Source organism: Artemia sp. Qi Xiang Cuo, chromosome 4 (assembly GCF_049724085.1).
Source record: "Artemia sp. Qi Xiang Cuo chromosome 4, ASM4972408v1, whole genome shotgun sequence".
NCBI classification, from domain to species: Eukaryota; Metazoa; Arthropoda; class Branchiopoda; order Anostraca; family Artemiidae; genus Artemia; species Artemia sp. Qi Xiang Cuo.
Genome location: NC_142797.1, coordinates 81029422 through 81049910, shown reverse-complemented (window position 1 = coordinate 81049910; position 20489 = coordinate 81029422). Strand labels below are relative to the sequence as shown.

General features: G+C 33.4%; 1 protein-coding gene across 1 annotated transcript in view; it reads right to left on the bottom strand.

Moving 5' to 3' along the window:
- Positions 1-20114, bottom strand: part of LOC148953493 (calcium-independent protein kinase C-like) — a 54552-nt gene extending 34438 nt beyond the window's left edge. Inside the window, exons 1-3 of the mRNA XM_089088566.1 lie at positions 19711-20114; positions 13178-13232; positions 7926-8085 (exon numbers count right to left, since the gene is read on the bottom strand). Coding sequence (XP_088944692.1) covers positions 7926-8085; positions 13178-13232; positions 19711-20043 — 548 coding nt within the window. The 5' untranslated portion in view covers positions 20044-20114. The remainder of the gene's footprint in view (positions 1-7925; positions 8086-13177; positions 13233-19710) is intronic.
- Positions 20115-20489: the final 375 nt, after the last annotated feature.

Genomic DNA, 20489 nt, shown 5'->3' with positions numbered 1-20489 from the left:
GCGTATCAACTGCCTTTTTTATATCATAGAAAAGAGTAGACACATGATTATCATCATTTAATGAATCATTAATCTCTAAAATTAGTGCCGCAATAGCTTGTTCAGTAGAATGACCCGACCTGAATCCAAACTGATTTTTAGGAAATAAATTCCTTTTATCAAAATACGAAACAATTCTTTTTTTTTATAATTTTTTCTAGAACCTTAGATATTGGAGGAAGAATAGTTATTGGTCAATAGTTGCCTATATCTGTCTTATCACCTTTCTTATGAATTGGAATAACTCGTGCAGATTTCCAAACTTCTGGAAAGATCCCTGATGATATAGATGCATTTAAAATGTGAAGCAATGGAACATGGGTTACAGAAGCAATTTCTTTCAGAATACTTGTGGAGAGCCCATCTAGGCGTATGGAATTGCCACTTTTTAAATCCGTAATTACTTTCTGGAGCTCACTAAGAGTAACAGGGACCTGGAACATACAATAATTTTTTAGATAGCGGGAGATAATCTTTATATGAATAAAACGGAGATTCCGGGGAATTCGGTTCAACAGTAGTGTTAATACGAGAAAAATAATTACAAAAATAATTCAACTCCATTTTCATTTATGATCACTTCAGGGTGTGGTGTCTTAGTATTATTTTCAATTTTTTCCTTGATTAAATTCTATGTAGTCCGAGGTGAATCAGATTTTTTAAATGAATTTTCATAATAAATTTGTTCACTTGTTCTAAGAATTTTAACCAGCAGTTTTTATAATTGTTGAATCGTTCCACATTATGAGCTCAAGGGTATTCCATTTTTATCTTATACAGTCGATTTTTTCCCTTGATGTATTTTAAAAGTGATCAACTTATCCAAGGCTTTTCGAGCAAGGTTCTTTTCCGATATGTAGTTTCAAATGGGCAATGAAGGTCCAGTTTTTCATTCAAAATTCGATAAAGTATATCTAAGGAATTATTTGGGTCATTCTCATTAGTAACTTCACTCCAATCTAAATTGCTAAGATTAAATTTCAGTTCATTCATATTTACTTGTGAGAAATTTCTCCTCTTCATAGGATTTTTTTTTATTGACTATCTTTTGCGCTTTGAAATCAGACATTAAAATACAATGATCAGATGTATCTTCCATAACCACGAATGTAGCCTCACATGGATAAGATGCAAAAATGTTATCAATCAGAGAAAAAGAAGAATTTGTTATTCGTGTCAGAATAAAACATACTGGGTTCATACCATGAGAAAGGTTACACTCTAAAAATTGAACGACATGTCGGTCATGTCCTTACTGGCTTGATGGGAGACATCCCATCAAGTCAATATTGAAGTCTCCAAGGATGAAAAATGGCATTCGAAGATTTGATATTACACTTAACATATTTTCAAATTTATCAATAAAGTCTGCCATGCTAGGCAAGGGAGGGCGATAAATTACAGCAATTAATAATTTTTCATTATTTGGTAAAAAACATTCAACAATACAGCTCTCAAAAATCATCTCAGTATTCAGATATAGAAATTCTTGTTTCATCTGTGCCGGAATATAATTTTTAACTAGTATTGCTAAACCACCTTGCTTTTTTCGATTCCTGCTTACATGAAAAGATTGGGAATCGCTAATATTAGTTTTATTTGCCGAACTTTCATCTAAAAATGTTTCGCAAACTCCAAGAATATCCGTACCCAATTCAAATAAAAAAATTTCAATTGCACCTTGCCCGCTCCTCCATCCACGACAGTTCCAAAAAGATATAGTGAGAATGAAAAAACAGGAACTTTCTTACATTTATGGATGTCAACAGCAATTTATGTTCCTGTTTTATGTCTGTTCGTTGTCAGTGAGAATGGACATGCTCGACGCGAATGTTATGAGATTCTTTGGCGAACCTAGCCTGAGAACTTGATCTACATAATCGACGGGGAAATTATTGATTCACGAAGGGGGAATTAAGAAATATTATGGTTTCTTTGATCTTGAGGCGAACCTAACCTGAGAACTTGATTTACATAATAGGCGTGGAAATTATTGATTAACGAAGGGGGAATTAAGAAACATTATGGTTTCTTTGATCTTTAGGCTAACCTAACCTGAGAAATTGATTTACATAATCGCTAGGGGAATGTATTGATTCACGAAGGGGGAATTAAGAAACATTATGGCTTCCTTTAATCTTAGGTCTGAGGGATAAACGTTCTTTAGGTCAGAGAGAAAAATTAACATTATATTTTTAAATAGAAATTCATTGATCTTTACTTTCAGGAGTTAGAAATGACATCCCTTGTTATCTTAGAATTATGTGGGAGGCTAAGGAGATAGAAATTATATTTCTAAATACGGCTTCACTAAGCTTTAAGTCGGAGAGATAAATTAATATTCTAACGAAACCTTAATAGTGTAGCTAGGAAAATTTATGAGATGAAGAGATAAACTTAGGAAAGGGTTTCCTAGAAATTTGAAATGTGAATGCACAGAGATGCCAAAAACAAAAGGAACACGCTGAGATTACTTTTAGGGGATTATTTGGGTGAAACGGTTTTAGTCATTTTAGGGAATTATTTCGGCGAAACAGTTAGAGATATTTTAAAAGATGATTATAGAAAATGTTTTAGAAGAGGTTTTGAGTGTGGTCGTTATAGTAAACAAGTTCTATTTGAACAGTGTCGTGAGGTCCTCTGCCCCAACCCCAAAGGGCCCCGATCGCTCGACCCCGATCCCAAGGGCTTCAATATCCAAACCCCACACACGAAGGAACCCCCCCGTCCCCCAAAGCTACCCGGGCTCTCCTTCCGCCCCCCCAGACCCCCCAAGGCCCTCCCCGGGCCCCGTCTTTCGTTGATGTATGTTGTCTGAAACCTATAGTTTGGAATGAGTAGTTTGCTATTTTTGACTTTTCTGAGCTAGGTTTCTTAGTCTTTCATAGGTATGTGTTGTCTGAAACCTATGAGTTGGGATGGGTGGTTTGCTATTTTTGACTTTTCTGAGCTGGATTTCTTAGCCTTTCATAGGTTTGTGTTGTCAGAAAATTATGATTTGGGATGTGTAGTTTGCTATTTGGACTTTTCAGAGCTAGGTTTCTTAGCCTTTCATAGGTGTTTGTTGTCTGAAACTTCTAGTTTGGGATGAGTAGTTTGCTATTTCAGACTTTTATAAGCTAGGCTTTCCTAGTACATCGTAGGTGAATGTTGTCAGAAAATTATGATTTGGGATATGTCAATTACTATTTCGGGCTTTTCTGAGCTAGATTTCTTAGTCCCTCATAGGTGTGTGTTGTCTGAAACCTATAGTTTGGGATGAGTAGTGTGATATTTTTTTATTTTATTAGCTATTTTTATTAGCCTTTCATAGGCGTTTGTTGTCAGAAAATTATGATTTGGTATATGTAAATTACTATTTTTGACTTTTCTGAGATAGGTTTCTTGGCCTTTCACGGGTGTTTGTTGTCTGAAACCTCTAGGTTGGGATGAGTAGTTTGCTTTTGGACTTTTCATAGCTGGATTTCTTAGTCTTTCGTGGGTGTGTAATGACTGAAACTTATGTTTTGGGATATGTAAATTAATGTTTCGGGCTTTTCTAAGCTAGATTTCTTAGTCTTTCGTTTGTGTGTGTTGTCTGAAACGTAGGATTTGGGATTTGTAGTTTTGCTTTTTGGACTTGTCAGAGCTAGTATTTTTAGTCCCTCATAAGTGTTTGTTGTCTGAAATCTATAGTTTTAGTAGAGTAGTTTGCTATTTCAGGCTTTTCTCAGCTAAGTTTTACTATTGTTTCTTATGTGAATGTTGCCTGAAACTTATGATTTAGTATATGTAATTTAGTATTTCGGGCTTTTCTCAATTAGCTTTCTTAGTCTTTCGTTGATGTGTGTTGTCTGAAACCAACGATTTGGGATGGGTGGGTTGCTATTTTTGAATTTTCTGAGCTGGATTTCTTAGCCTTTCAGAGGTATATGTTGTCTGTAACCTATGATTTGGGATGGTTAATTTGTTATTGTGTGTGCTGTCAGAAAATTATGATTTGGGATTTGCAGTTTGCTTTTTAGACTTTTCAGAGCTAGGATTCTTAGTCCCTCATAGGTGTTTGTTGTCTGAAACCTTTAGTTTGGGATGAACAGATTGCTATTTCAAGATTTTCTGAGCTTAGGTTTCTTGGTATTTCATGGGTGTGTGTTGTCTGAAACTTGTGATGTAGGATATTCACTTTGCTATTTCCGACTTTTCATAACCAGATTTCTCCGTCTTTCGTAAGCGTGTGGTGTCTGAAACCTATGATATTGGGTGTGTGAGCTGTTATTTTTCTACTTTTCTGAGCTGGATTTCGTAGCTTTTCTTAGGTGTGTGTTGTCTGATACCTATGATTTGGGAATGAATGGTTTACTATTTTTGACTTTTCTGAGCTAGATTTCTTAGCATTTCATAGGTGTGTGCTTTCATAAAATTACGTATTGGAGGGTGTAGTCTCCTATTTCAGGTAATTATTTCACAAATACTTACAGCTATTTAGAGTCCATTTCTATTTTTTTTCGTTGATTGCTGCGGAATTAATACCATAATTGCGAACATTTTATCGAAGTGATGAAAAAAATAAAATACTGTCAAATATTTATCACAATAGATAAAAAAGTTCGAGTACCCTTCGGTCTTTTACCAATGACCATAATTCAATTCTAATTTCATAAGTGTACACACACATCGGACTAATAGGTTATAGACTTCAAAATGCAAAAAAGAAATTTAGAGTTAAATTCTAAATTTTTCGATGGTAGATAGAAAAAGTAATACCATACTTGTGAATACTTTCATAGACAATAAAAAGTTCTAGTTCAATTTAAAATTTTCTCAACGAAGTCAAGGAGAGTTCAAGTTCTCTTCTGAATTGGCCCAACAAAAAAGAAAGTAGTCATTGATAAATTCCTTTATTACGAATAATATATAAATTCTCCACTTTAATTCAGATCGATCTCGAAGAGATGAATAATTTAAAATACTGTTCCAAATTTTTTACACAAGATAAGAGAATTCAAGTTCTCTTTGGAATTTTACCAAAGAAAATAATTCAATTCTAATTTCTCCAGAGGAAATAAAAATCTTCCATTTAAGTTATTTATTTCACAAAGACATAAAGACATTTAAAGTTTACTTCTAAATTTTTCGGTGGAGGATAGAAAAAGTAATACCATAATTGTGAATATTTTCACGGAAGATAAAAAGTTCCAGTTCAATTTTAAATTTTCTCAACGAAGTGAAGAAAAGTTCAAGTTTTCTACTGAAATTTATCAAAGAACACAAATCAATTCTAATTTATCCAGAGAAAATAAAAATCTTCCATTCAAGTTCTTTTTTTTACAAAGACATTAAAAAATTTAAAGTTCAATTCAAAATTTTTCAGTGGAAAATAGAAAAAGTAATACCATACTTGTAAATATTTTCCAGGAAGATAAAAAGTTCTAGTTCAATTTAAAATTTTCTAAACTAAGAGAAGAAAACTTAAAGTTCTATTCGGAATTTTACAAAAGAACAAGATTAAATTCTAATATAAAAATAGCCAAACAAACTATTAAAATTAAGTCTTTATTTAACAAAGACATAAAGAAATATAAAGTTCAAATTTAAATTTTTCCGTGGAAGATAGAAAAAGTAATACCATACTTGTGAATATTTTCTCGAAGAGATGAAAATTTTAAAATACTGTTCCAAAGTTTTCACAGAAGATAAAAAAGTTCAAGTTCTCTTCGGAATTTTACCAAAGAACATAATTCAATTCTAATTTCTCCAGTGAAAACAAAAATCTTCCACTTCAGTTCTTTATTTCACAAAGACATAAAGAAATTTAGAGTTCAATTCTAAATTTTTCGGTGGAAGATAGAAAAAGTAATACCATACTTGTGTATATTTTCCCTGAAGTTAAAAAGTTCTAGTTCAATTTAAAATTTTATCATCGAAGTGAAGAAAAATTCAAGTTCTCTTCTGAATTTTACCAAAGAACACAATTCAATTCTAATTTCACCAGAGAAAATCAAAATCTTCCACTTAAGTTCTTTATTTCACAAAGACATAAAGAAATTTAAAGTTCAGTTCTAAATTTGAAATTTAAAGTTCAATTCTAAATTTTTCGAAGGAAGAGAGAAAAAGTAAAACCATACTTGCGAATACTTTCTTAGAAGATAAAAAGTTCTATCTCAATTTGAAATTTAAAAAACGGACTGATTAAAAATTCAAGTTCTCTTCTATATTTTACCAGAGAATAAAATTCAATTCTAATTTAACCAGAGAAAATCAAAATCTTCCACTTAAGTTCTTTATTTCACAATGACATAAAGAAATTTAAAGTTCAATTCTAAATTTTTCGGTGGAAACAAGAAAAAGTAATACCATACTTGTGAATATTTTCCCGGAAGATGCCTTTCTATGACGAACAAGTATAAGTTGAAATAGGGGTAAGTGCTTTTATTAGACAGTGAAAAACTAACACAAAAATACTTTGACGACATACATCAGTTATCGTCATCAGCAGATAAGCTCTGCAGATGACGTTCACTGATGTATGTTGTCAAAATATCCAGAACTTTCTGTATCTGTTTTTCAGTGTCTAACAAAAGGTTTTAACCCCATTTGAACTTTTATCTGTTCGTTAATTACTACGAGTCGGTTGATTATTGTTGAAGCTGTGTGAACATTGAATGTCGAATATGTCAACTTGAGAAAGCATGAATTCCAATAGATAAAGGTGAATTTTGCATTATGAATGTAAATGGAAAATATGTTAAATTTGTAATAAATTAGTGAATAAAATCGACTGTCTTCTCTCTCTCTCTAGTTCCTGCTTTGGGTGGATGGAAAAGAATCGAGAGAAATGTGCTACGTGCTATTCTACGCGGAGGTGCCAGATAAATATATTTTTTTTTCTTTTTGTTTTATTTTGTTTTGTTTTTTTTTTACAAGGGGTATCCTACAAACACTTATGCATAGGTTATTGCATTGTACAGATATCAGAAAAAGAGTTTTTGTAAACCAAGATATTTGACAAAAATTAAACAAGAATAGTTTACAGTGATATACGGTTCAGACCATAATAACAACAGAACTACTTGCTCTCTAATTCAAGAAATAAGTTTAGTTGGTGAACCAAAGTATGAGTTTCAAATAATCCAAGCTTTTTTGCTTTCTTTATAACTGTCATTGTGCTATTTTTATGACAAAACCTGGCTATCATAACTAAAGGGCTGATGTCTAACTAGTCATTCATTTACTTAGTTGTCCACCCAACATTTGTGTATGTTGAACTTCCTTATAGAAGAATCAACAGCCGTATTTTCAGGGAGACCAATCCCAAAGGACGAGCAGTACCTTACACAGTTGTTCTTCAAGTACTCAGTGGAGAGGGTGTCTCCTCTTGTAAATAATCTGACTGTACCGTTTCTCTACATGTTTCCAGTATTGGCTTGACAAAAGGCCGTACAAGTAGACAACCCACAGGAAGAACAGTGGTAGATGTATTTGCAGATAACAGACACCAATACTAATTCAAACCTCTCACTTGGAGATAGTGAAGTTACCCAATCGGTGCTATAAATCGTCCATGAGGCCCTAGTTTGAATTCTCTGGAGTGATGTCAGAAGGATTTTATGAGTCCTACAAAAAAAAAAAAAAAAAAAAGGCAGCCAAATTGGCCATAGGGGATAATGCAATACTTGGACACAGGGATAATCCAGCTCTTTGCTGTATATACTATTTAATGAGGGTTTCTTAGTATTAATTGGCAATGCCAATGCCAATTGGCAATGCCAATTAGTGGCAACTAATTGGCAATGCCAATTAGTTTTGAAGAGATTAAAAATGCTAATCAGCTTATTCTAAACCAATTGAGCTGATTTTTGTTTGTCAAAAAGTAAATTGCGTTACAAAAGAAGAAAAATCCGGCTTACCATATAAATTCTCGGCAATGAGAACAAAATGTTGGCTGACGCAAGAATGTAGCCATAAACTTATGTCCGTTAATTTGATGGACGCGACGACGCATAGCTCCTCGCCGCCTGTTAATTCCTTGCCTTTCTTTGAACTCCCTTGGCTTTTCATTTGTTCCTTCTAGAGATATAAAAGTAACTTATTTCCAAACTCTATCATGGTTGCATCAATAACTGCAACCTAGTAAAGAACAAACCCCAATAGTAACTTAAATTTTAAAAACCTGTTTTAAAAAATATTGCACTGCAACTCAACAGTCTATCAACTGTGCTGAAGAAAAAAAAACTATCTCAAAATTTTTATCAGATGATTTTAGGAAAAAGGTGGCGTGGGAGGGGGCCTAGTTGCCCTCCAATTATTTTGGTCACTTAAAAAGGGCACTAGAACGCTTCATTTTCATTAGAATGAGCACTCTCTCGACGGTCTAGGCCCACTGGGTCGATACGATCACCCCTGGAAAAAAAAAGAAAAAATAAAAAATACGCATCCATGATGTTTCTTCTGGCAAAAATTACAAAATTCCACATTTTTGCAGATGTGAGCTTGAAACCTCTAAAGCATGGTTCTTTGATATGTTGAACCCGGTGGTGTGATTTTCATTAAAATTATATGACTTCGAGGAGGTCTTCCCCCCTTTTTTTTAGAAAATCTGACAAATTTTCTCAGGCTCCTTGATGGGATGGGAACAAGCTTTTGACGGGTAAAACTAAACTTAATGGAACTTAAATATTTGGAATCAGCATTATAAGCATATTCTTTGGATATATGAACTGGTATCAAAATTCAGTTTTTTAGAGATTCGGTTACTATTGAGCCGGGTCACTCCGTACTTACAGTTAGTTCATTACCACAAACTATCTGATTACCCATTAAAATCCAAACAGAGACCACTGAAATATTGATCGTTTTTTCTGCGTTACCAAAAGTACTGTATTCATAAAACTTTACATTTTCATGAAATGTAATTAAACAAATAGAAAAGGGTTTTTGACTAAAGTAAGGAGCAAGGTTAAAACTTAAAAAAAATATAAATTACTCTGTATATAAGGGGGATTGCCCCTTTCTCAACACCTTACTCATTAAACAAAAGTATTTTTAGTGCTTTGAAAAATCTTGTCTTTCCAATTGCACATTTTATCTCAAAATTTGTAAAAAAAGCCAAACTTCACAGTAAAGAGTAAAGAGCTAAGCAGTACACGGCCCCTTTTATATAAGGAATAATCTGTTCAAATAGGTTTCAAATCTCTTTCTTCCTTTCAGTTGAAAAGCTCTTTTTTTTTTATTTAATTTCTGATTGTTTTGCAAATCATACCCACACCTAATCAAGATATAATTTGATGTGCCTGTCCCTTAAATCCCTGGTTAATTGCTTTTAAAATGTGTAAATCAATACCTGTACGTGTAGCGTCCTACATTTAAACTTTCTATTTCAATTTGGATAAAATTTGAAAATACTTTAAAACAATGTCAATAAATAGTATTTGGTAAAAAAAATCCTTAATATTACTGTAAAAGAATTTTGGTTGGATCAAAAGGAGTATTATTGTTTGTATGGGTGGAAATTCCGTAAGGCTTTTGATCTTCTACATAACTGAAGCCATCACAACCTCTACAGCAGGATTTTCTTATCGATAAATACATTGAAATACTTCATATAAATAGAAAAAGACAATAGCACCATTTAAAATTGTTGAAAACTAAGGTCCTTGCGGTATTTTCCATCCCAAAGAAATTTCCTGGAGGGGCTGATGATTACCTGCCTTGCCTTTTCACCTTTGTGCTGGTAGAAGTGGTAATGCAACATTTTAGCTGTATAGAGAAACAATTTAATTTACATTTACTCTCCCCTACCTCTTTCAACATTTATCGGAGGTCTCATGAAGAGTAAGCAGTTTTTCCATTAAAATGTAATTTTTTAGGAATCTACCCTGCCCCCACCTGAACAATGACTCAACCCCCTCGTTACAGCTGGTACGCAATTACAGATATCAACTTGGTTGATCCAGTACTGCCACTAGGTGGCATTACTTCTTTTACAACTGGAAAGCCTAAATTATAGTTATTCATACTTTTAAATCGATTAGCTTCAGAATTTTGATTGCAAAATTCTTCCTCTTCGGGGTAAAGTTGTAGTTTTGTGCCCTAAAATAGCAAGAAAACTAGACTCTCCACTTGTCCAATCTGTATAGTCATTTGAAAAAGAGCTTTAAATTTACGTTTGAATGAGCTCCCTAACAATTATCTTGGACCTTCGGTTTGATTCAATCACCCCTGGGAAAAAACAAAACAAATAATAACCATGCATAATGATGTTTCTTCTGAAAACGAAAGCGAAATTCCACATTTTGAAAGTCGGAGCTCGAAACCTCCACGGTAGGGCTCTCTGATATAATGTATCTAATAAAAAGATTTTCAGTAAGATCGCTTGCTTTATTTTTTTTTTTTTTTTGGGGGGGGGGTCCCTTTTTTCAAAAATCAGGGAAATTTTCTCACTTTTTTGGTTTTAGGTGGGTAACAATAAACTGAAAGAATTGTATAGATTAAGAATCAGCATAAAAAGCCAATACGACCGGTGTAGCAATTGTCATGAGAATTTCATTTTTAGTTCCGGTGAATATTGGTTCAAGTCACTTTTTACTTCCAGTTTTTTTTTCACAAACTATTTAATAAGATTCTCTTATGACGAAAATTTTTTTGGAACCTGTTCATTTTATTTAGTTGAATGGGAAAATGAAAAGAAAGAGGGTCAATTTGACAGCTGGATAGTAAGTTTTACTTATGTCTTTCTTTCGCTATTCTATTTTTTTTTTTTAATGTCTGAATATATAAGGGATTTAAGTTCGAGGGGGAGAATTTTGCTGTTATGAAAGAGGTATATTTTACATGGCCGTTATAAAATCAAAACGTGGTATATTTGCAGGCAGGATGATTTTTGAGTTTCTCTACTCCTTCTGTATACTATTCTAAGGCGTAGGAAATTGCATAAAAACAAGTCTACATCTGTTATAAACTACGGTAACAAACTTTCTGTAATTTTGATTTGAGTTTGATTTTCTTTTAATATTAAACGCATAATAATTAAATATATTATTGATTAAACAAATCGATCCCTTTGCCAGGAATCCTTGTGGTTTAAATTTACTGTATTTTGTTTCATTTTGCATACAATTTAATTGCTCTTTTTATTTGATAGTTTTTTCCTAAAGGTACTTAAGAATAAACTTATCCCTACAAAAAGAAAATCCTGAAATATATTCCCTGTCACCCAACCACCACTGATATTTTGGCGTTTGCACCCCCCTGGAAAATTTTCTGCCGGCACCCTTGGTTTGACATCAATCAAAAATATCATTTTTTCTACTGAAATTAAAAAGTTTGATACCTCCGTTCAAGGCATTACTTTTTCTTGCTAAAATTAATTTCAATGATTCATCTCTCCAAAACCTCAAAGTAGTCTCCTGTGCTTATCACTACAACTATTGCTAAAATATAAATTTACTTGGACTCGAAGATGGGCACAGGGGGGGGGGGCTAAGCATCCAGTTAAGGTTGCTGGCCATAGTGATTCAAACTGTCCATTTTTTATTTAAATTCAAAGTTCTAAGGAGCTTTATGCTTTTTTCCAATTCTCAAAATCTTACTTTCAGAAATGCAAAATACCATCAAAGCTCTACCTGAATTACAGTTAATATTTTTGAACCAGTGAAGTGGCATATTTTTCAAACTAAACAATTTCTTCAAAATCCTATTTCTAATTTTGGCCATCATGGGCTGAGGTTTACTCTTTATGTTGCAGCTAGTGCTGCAACCATTATATAAGATAAACTTAATTTCTTTTTAATTGAAGCTCATAAATCAGGAGAATTTTTGGAAATACCACCCCACCTGCTTTGTTTTTTTGTTTTTTTAATTCAATCCATTTTTTTTGTTGACACAGCATAATTCTCTAGGAAGTTCAGCTCAATCACGAGTAGGAATAGGTGATAAGCTTGCTTTGGCTTAGTTTCTGATAAGTTATAATAATTTTAGCAACAGATTATAATCATAATTAGCCAAATGCTTTACTAAACTACAAAAACCAATATTTTTTATCAATTGTAAAGTTCTGAAAATGGGCTCTTTTGCAAATTCTGAATGGGTCTCCTTCCACAATGCATTCCTTAATCCTTCCATACAAAGATCTATTCATTGTACCTTGAAGCAAAACACACTTTTGCAACTCAAATTTATCACAAACACTAAACTCAGATTTTGTCTTTTTAATCTAAAATCCAATTTTATAATTTAATGTAGTTTATTACATTTCGGAAATTTAAAAATGAGAATTTGTATTGAACTCAGGATAGTATAAAAAAGAAATTCCAGTGAAAAGATCAAATATTTTCTTTCAGAATTGTTCTATATTCATTAAAAAAAAAGAGAAAAAAAGGCACTCTATTGTATATAAGGGTTTTACTACCTTTCCATCACAAAAGCACAAAATGATTCCAAGAAATGAGAACAATCTCGATCAACAGAATTCCTGTCTTGGTTAAAACAAGCGCTCATTTCTTATAACTATTTTGTTCTTGCATAAACAGCATTTTAACAGTACTATTTCCTTTGAATAAACTTTCAAGTCAAATAGGCATGATTAGTTATTCTATATGATGACAAAAAAATATGTATAAAATGTATGAAAGATGTTTAGCTTGATTTAGTCTATGCTAGCATGTAGACTGTAATGCCTGATTTTGAAGAAAATAATGTCGCTTTCCTTTCTCTTAATAATGATGATGATGATAGAAGGCTTTCAGTTGGTGGTGTACAAGGTTCTCTTGGTTTTGTATATTTTTTCTATTTTATTATTCTGTAAATGATTGGGATCTATTCTTTTCACAAACACAAGCCAGTGCTATTATTATTCAAGTTTGTGTTGGCTTGTGAAGGAACTCCTATGCATCTTTGCACCTCTTTGGTGGTCTGGTGCAGTTGATGGATATATCTGGTGCAGTTGATACTTGGATTGCAGCTAAGATATTTTATTTTATTTATTTTGAACAAAAGAAAGTTGTGTTCTTTTTTATCTTTAGAGATGAATTAATTATGTAAACTCATATAAAATTGTATTTTTTATAACTGTTCAATGGTTTCTTTTCTTTTATCTGGGGGTAAAACTAGAGCTTGAATAGACTAATAATATATAGATTACAAAGAAACAAAAGTTTCATACCATGCTTGATCAGCTCAATAATTAAGTGAAGCTTTCCTTGTGGTTCTAAATCAATCTGAAAAGAAATAAATGATTAAACAATACATGAAAATGCTGTTGTGTATTTAACAGTCAAGGCTCAAATATTTAACACTCCTAGTCATTCAAAATCATGGAATGGTAAATTATTGGACTCATGAATTAGCTCAAAATAAAACTCTTAGTCATGGTTGATGCAGTAGATGAAGCTTATCAAAGAGCAAACCAAAGTCTATAATTACCAGAAGTTTCAAAACACATTAAAACAAAAGAAAACAAAAAAATTTGAAGCTGATTCAGGAATGGTATTAGTTACTATTAATAGCAAAAATTTATTATAAAACCAAATTTATAGGAATGAAAAAAGAGCCTTAAACCCTTCAAAAATGTTCTTAAAACAAAAAAAGTGCATCTTTATTAGAAAGTTTAAAACATGAGACAAAGATGTTGTTTTTAGCTTTGATACCTCCCTCCCTATAATAGAAACCATTGGCTAATACTCTAATGACTATGCTACACTGTATAGTCATTAGCTTTATTGGATAAACAGTCTATGATAGCCTCCAAAACCTTGAAAAAGTTTCTTTTTTTATGTATTACATTCATCTTTAGGGCAAATTGTATACAACAAACCAGTAAAGCCTATGAGACAAGGAGGCTCCATGTTTAGACTAAAAATATGGTTATGTGATCTGAAAGGCTGGAATGTAGTGCTTTCATGAGGTGTGATCTATGTTTCTACTTAAAAAGTGTACAAGATCCTTAAATATTGACTCAAGTCTGAAACATCAAGAAGAATTATAGGGTCATCACTTCTGTAGTTTTTAAGGCTAGTTCTTAGAACCAATCAGTTTATACAGAGGTTCCCAATTGACACTGACAGGGGGCCAGATGGCAATGATCCCAAAAACAAGAAGACAATACAGAATTTATATAAATAGGAAATAAGAAATACTTTCATTGAAATCTTGGTAAAAACAAAGCTCCTAGTAGCACTTGCTCCCACTGAAAATTCTCTGGTGGTATTCATGGTGTCCCCCCCCCTTCCCCGCTGCTGCCCTTTTGTGCTCATAAATGAAAAAGCACAATCTTATAAGCTACAAAGAAAATATACTTTTGAAATAAGAGAGGAGATATCACTCCACAGCACCAAAACCACAGACTCAATTAAAAAAATATTTCCAAAGGTGAAATAGGATTAGATATCCAACACAAAATTCATCCACCATGTTCACAGAAAAGATTAGGCCAAAACTCTTTGTCTAGCAGAGTGTGGAAGACTTGGAATTCACTTCCATCAGAAATTGTTGCAAGTACCCCAGTCCAGTCTTTCAAAAGTAGTTTAGCCTCTACAGATTTCTATACTAGGTCCTATCACAATCCATTTTTATATTTTTTTTTTTTTTTTTTTTTTTTTACTTTTGTATTACCTGATTTGTGACAGTGTGACAGTTATTTTGTAGGCTTACTTCTTTGTAGGTTTCAATTATTAACAGATATGTTTCAGTTAAGTTGGTATGGTATTGTATGTTTCAGTAATATTGTTTTTCCAATGTTTTTCAGTTACTGTATGTTTGTGTTATGTCATTGACATTGTTATAGACTTTTTTATAATTGTTTTGTGCGACAAGCTTGTTAAAGCTTACCGTATCTTGGTATTAATAAATAAATAAATAGGATTAGATATTAATTTACCCATCCCCACTACAAACCTCCTTCTATATTTACCTAAAGAGTCACTAATAGTTAGACAATTTTGGCACATCCCCTACACAAAAATCCACCAGCCCTCCTCCATAAGTAGCTTATATGACATTATACACCACTGTAGATAATTTTATCAGGCCTGAAATAAATCAACTTAATTTAAGCCTTAATTAAACTGTCTACATTATTTCACAACAATATGAGATCATTGATAAGGTTGATGATATAAATGCCTGTCAACAAAAGAGAAATGATGATATAAGCAATAAAAAAAAAAGATAAATGTATTATTCAGGGCTATAGCCTATCTGGCACCATTAGGAGGAGGAAGCAACATAATTGTCATGATATCAACCAAAATATTTTAGAAAGGGTGTTCATTGGGAAATAACAGGGTACTGCTCTTTTGTTATCACAGTGTTTCCTCCAGAAAAGACCATAACCATAATAATTAGATGTAATATAATAAGCCTATTCTTCTATATAACACTAAAAGTAACTGAGTCTTGCTGTCAACAATATATTTTACTCCAACTTTAAGATTTTTTGTTCAACATTATTGGTAGGATAATATTTCTACTATTGTCAGACTATACAGAACTACAAGGGCTATATAGAAAGAATATTACATCTTTGTCTCTACCTGCAAGGCAAAGGTCTAGTGCAGCCATCTTGGTGCATGTGCATTATGGCACTCAGTTGGCATCTAGCTGTGCTAGTCATAAATTTGTGTTGTATGCCAGGGAATTCCAGTGACAGTTTGAAATGTCTGCTTTAATTGCAAATGCTGCAAACTATGAGTTGCAAGGGTTAATAAGGTTTTTGTTTACATTACCTTAATTTGCACTTAGGAGTGATATTAAGGTCCATACTGGATCTGTTTTGCTCCATGTCAATGATGGCAATGTAATGTAATGTCACTATGTTAAAGGTCCAGTGACATGCTGTAAGAGAGATTTGCTGGAGAGATGCAAATTAAGCCCATTCAGCAGCAGTGACCACAAGGTTAGGTGGAACCACAAGGAACTATTCTACAGTGGTTTACAGTTGACACTGCTGCATAAGAGCAATTTTGGATAGAGTGTGTGAGATGGTTGGGAATGGTAGCAAAACACTCCTATGAAAAACTTGCATCAATTATCAGTAGGCTGCTGAATGAGACAAACAGTACCACTCATGTTTCTGGACTTGAAGGATGCAGTTGTGGGTGCAGTCACTGTCTTGTCTTCAAAGCTGTTCCAGTCATTAATGACATGTCATAATGACATAATGACACTCAGCAGCAGTGACCACAAGGTCAGGCGGAACCACAAGGAACTATTCTACAGTGGTTTACAGTTGACACTGCTGCATAAGAGCAATTTTGGATAGAGCGTGTGAGATGGTTGGGAATGGTAGCAAAACACTCCTATGAAAAACTTGAATCAATTATCAGTAGGCTGCTGAATGAGACAAACAGTACCACTCATGTTTCTGGACTTGAAGGATGCAGTTGTGGGTGCAGTCACTGTCTTGTCTTCAAAGCTGTTCCAGTCATTAATGACATGTTCAGCAAAATAGTTTTGCTGTATTTGTGTCTTTAAAGTATGTTTAGAAAGTTTTCGCAAATGGCATCCTATCTGGTGCTGACTTGTATGTTTTGTGAAGAGAGAATTGTTTTGATGGTTTTTATATTTGTAGGTCAGCATCATGTCAACTTGTCTGCATTGGAAGACAACTGTTGAGAGTTGTAGGCAGCTGAGAGGGACAAACTATCCCACTTATATTTCCATGGCTTCTTGTTCTATTCTTTGTCAATTCTTGACTTGAAGGAGGCACTAGTGGGTGCAGTCAAAATTTTGTCTTGGAGGTTGTTCCAGTTGTTGGAAATACACTTGGTAAAAAATTTTTGGTGCAGTCATGTCTTCACTGTTTGTTTTGCTAGCTTCTGTAAGTGTCCTCTAGTCTTGTGTTGATGTGTATGTAAATGCTCCAGTCTCTCGTCATACAGCATATTTTGTAGACCATGATGCATTTGTTGACACATCTTTGAACTCCTTAAGTTTTTCTGGTGTCATGCTTGTAGGAGGGGGAGGTCAGAATGTTTCAAAATCCAAAGAATGGTCTAACAATGCTCTTGTAAAGTCTCAGGAAGACTGTATGGGAGCAGCTGGTGATAGTGTGTTTCAGCAGGCCTAGAATTGAGTTAACTTTTGACACCACTTGTTGCCAATGCCCATGGAACTTCAGTTGCTCTTTTTCCCAGGTTTGGATTTTTAGGAGATTGGATTGTATGCTTTGTTGATCTTCTGGTCCAAAGAGCTTGGAATCACCAGCATAGAGTATGGACTTATATAAATCTATCAGCAGCTTTGTGAAGTGTATGGGGACAACATTAACACTGAAGATGGAGTGTGTCAATGGTGAATTTATCAAAATTACAGCTTGGAGCAATTTGATCTAAAAGTGGGCAGACAAATGTTCATGATGAAGAACAAAGTGGAAGACTCAGCACAGTGACAACCAAATTTGTTCAAAAAGTTAATGCAAAAGTAAAAAAAAAACTGAACATTCACAGTAACAGAACCCTTTCTTAGTTTTCCTTAAAACTTACGACATTTATTGCATGAAATCATCTCAGATAAGTCTGGTAACCATAATTTTTGTGTAAGATAGGTACCAAAAATAAGCAAATGGCAGTAGAATTAATGTTTTTGGATTTTTATATCAAAGATGGTGGCTCACCACTTGATCACATCAAAGCTGCTGATGAAACAAGGATTAAACATGTGAACTGTGAGACAAAAATGTAGTCTTTTTTTTTTATTCCAATATTCACAGCGCCAGGTACTTCAAAGTATCTGATATGCCACTAAACAAGTGGCATGCCGCAAAGTCAATGGAGTAGAGCCTTTTCTTAAAATACACCCTACCCTACCCCCATCCCCTTGGTTGTCTTAGATATAGTCATAATAATAAATTTCTCTACTAACTAAATTTTGTGATACATCATAGGGTCTTTGTTCAGACGGGTTCATGTAGTTGTAACATAATGGATTTTAGTTTTGACTGAGTAGCCTACATTATAGAGGAATATGGATAAAATATTATTTTAACTGATCCAGAACATTGGTAGTAATGGAAGAAAACATGATGATTACCTTAAAGACAGATCCTGTGTCTGCCAGGATTTGTGATAATTATGATGATATGATTATTATCTGAAAATAGGGAGTCTAATGGTAGGCTACTACTTTTATTTGTTAAGCATGTTTCTTTCAGAACTGGAAAACTACTATATATTTCTACAAGAGTAAGTTACTGTACTCAGTACTTAGACAGCTAACAACTCCTTCAATAGTTAAATCTATATAAAATCTCTATTATACCCCCTAGAAAGTGGATTGCTTCTCTATCAACTTTTTCAAGATCTGTTAATAAGTATGTGATTAGCTTGAATATTTTAACTGTATACAACACTCACAATCTTAAATGTACTGATAGTCAACAGCAGATCCTAATCTTAGACATACATTGAAGCTTGAGTCTAAGCTTGGAACCAATCTTTGACACAGGATCTTAAAGTTAGAACAAAGTATAGTATCGAAAGCATAGACTTAATCTTGGACAGATTTTAATGCCAGACAAGTGTTGCTACAAAGAATAGGCTAATAGTATTTAAATAGGCTTGGCTGTAGGCCTAGGAGTAACTTTCATCTAAATTCTAATGGCAAAGATACATAGGGTTTCTAAGATAACAGTCAGCAGTAAATATTTACCAAATCATTTTAATGACTTACAAATAAAGTGAATATACCACTCAATGCTTTTTTTATGCTCTTTCCAAATATAGTACTCATTTTGTTGGAAATGAATTTTACCCCCACCCCTATATACCAATTCAGGGTATATATTTGTACATTAGGGGGTGGGGGTAAAGTTTAGGTAAATACTATTATTGAGTTACAACTAAAGTGAATATACCACATGATGCCTTTTTTTATGCTCTTTACAAATATAATAATCATTTTTGTTGGAAATGAATTTTAGCCCTCACCCTTATATATACCAATTCAGGGTATATATTTTCACATTAGGGGGGCAGGGGGAAAGTTTAAACTTACTTCTCATTTACATCAGAAATAAAATTACCCCACCCCCCTAATTTGCAAATATATACCCTGAATTGGTATATATAGGGGAGGGGATAAAATTCATTTCCAACAAAAATGATTATTATATTTGCAAAGAGCATAAAAAAAAGGCATTGAGTGGTATATTCACTTTAGTTGTAAGTCAATAATATGATTTGGTAGATATTTACCAAATTTTAAACTTACCTCACATTTACATCAGAAAAAAAATTTACCCCCCCCCCTAATTTGCAAATATATACCCTGAATTGGTATACATAGGGGTGGGGTAAAATTCATTTCTGATAAAAATTAGTATTAGCCTATATTTGGAAAGAGCATAAACAAAGGCATCAAGTGGTATATTTACTTTATTTGTAAGTCAATAATATGATTTGGTAAATATTTACCCAGTCAGCCATCCAGCTAGTCCAGTCCTAACTAGGCCTATCAGTCTATATCAACTATCTAAACATATTTAGGCTAGCCTATATTAGTCCAATATTAGGAGCCTATTGTCTATGTCTATGAAAACCATCATAGATTTGGGGGCCTTATTCTAAGCTACTTGTATAGTACTAGCCTAACATTTTTCCAACTGAAGAGTCATTAATATAGGCTAGACTGTTAGGCCACCCAAAGTGTTTACAACCTGTAGATTGAACTATTTAAACTGTCTAAAACAAACTGACTCACCCAAATATCAGAATTGCTTTTGTCAACTAAATCTTCAAATGAAACATTGCAATTGGCAACAAATTCATCTGGAGGAATGGCAGTGCTGTGGAAAATTGTAAATCCTAGTACTAGTCCTGATTGGTTTTCAATGCTAAACTCTTCATTCCATGATGGACTAAATGTTTTGTTCTTTGTTGCAGTCTTGAAGAGATGGAGTTCATCAATGTCTACAGTTAAGTAAGGGTCAAGACTTATTGAATTGCCAAGCCCTACATTCAACCTTTTCTGGTAATCAGTGGGCTGTAAGTCCAAAGCTTCACAAACTTTCAGCTTAATGGTCCCAGTAAACATTTTGATGGCAGTAGCTGACTAGATTTTACTTTAGGATTAAAGTTAAGGGCTGTTTTATGCTAAATTCATCCTATAAATGTTTATATACACTTCGATTGTTTCTTCAACAAAGATCGTCAAATGTGGGAAAGCCTGACCTCTTATTTAGCCATTTCAATAACTTTTCCGCTAACTTCTTTAATGTTTTATAAAATGTGGAATACCAACTAGTTCTGACCCTTAACTCCAGTACTTGACAGAACTATAGTCAAGTCATCGTAATTTTGACAAAAAATTAGCACCCAAAGTTTCCTTCTTTGTCAATTGACGAAATTTTGATCAGTATGGCAATAACTGATGAAATTGCAAGATGAACTTAAATGGCTGCCTTATAAATATTTTAAGATTACCTTTGTCAAAAATTAAAAGTTCGTAAATGGAGCTCAAAATCTTTAAATAACTGACCA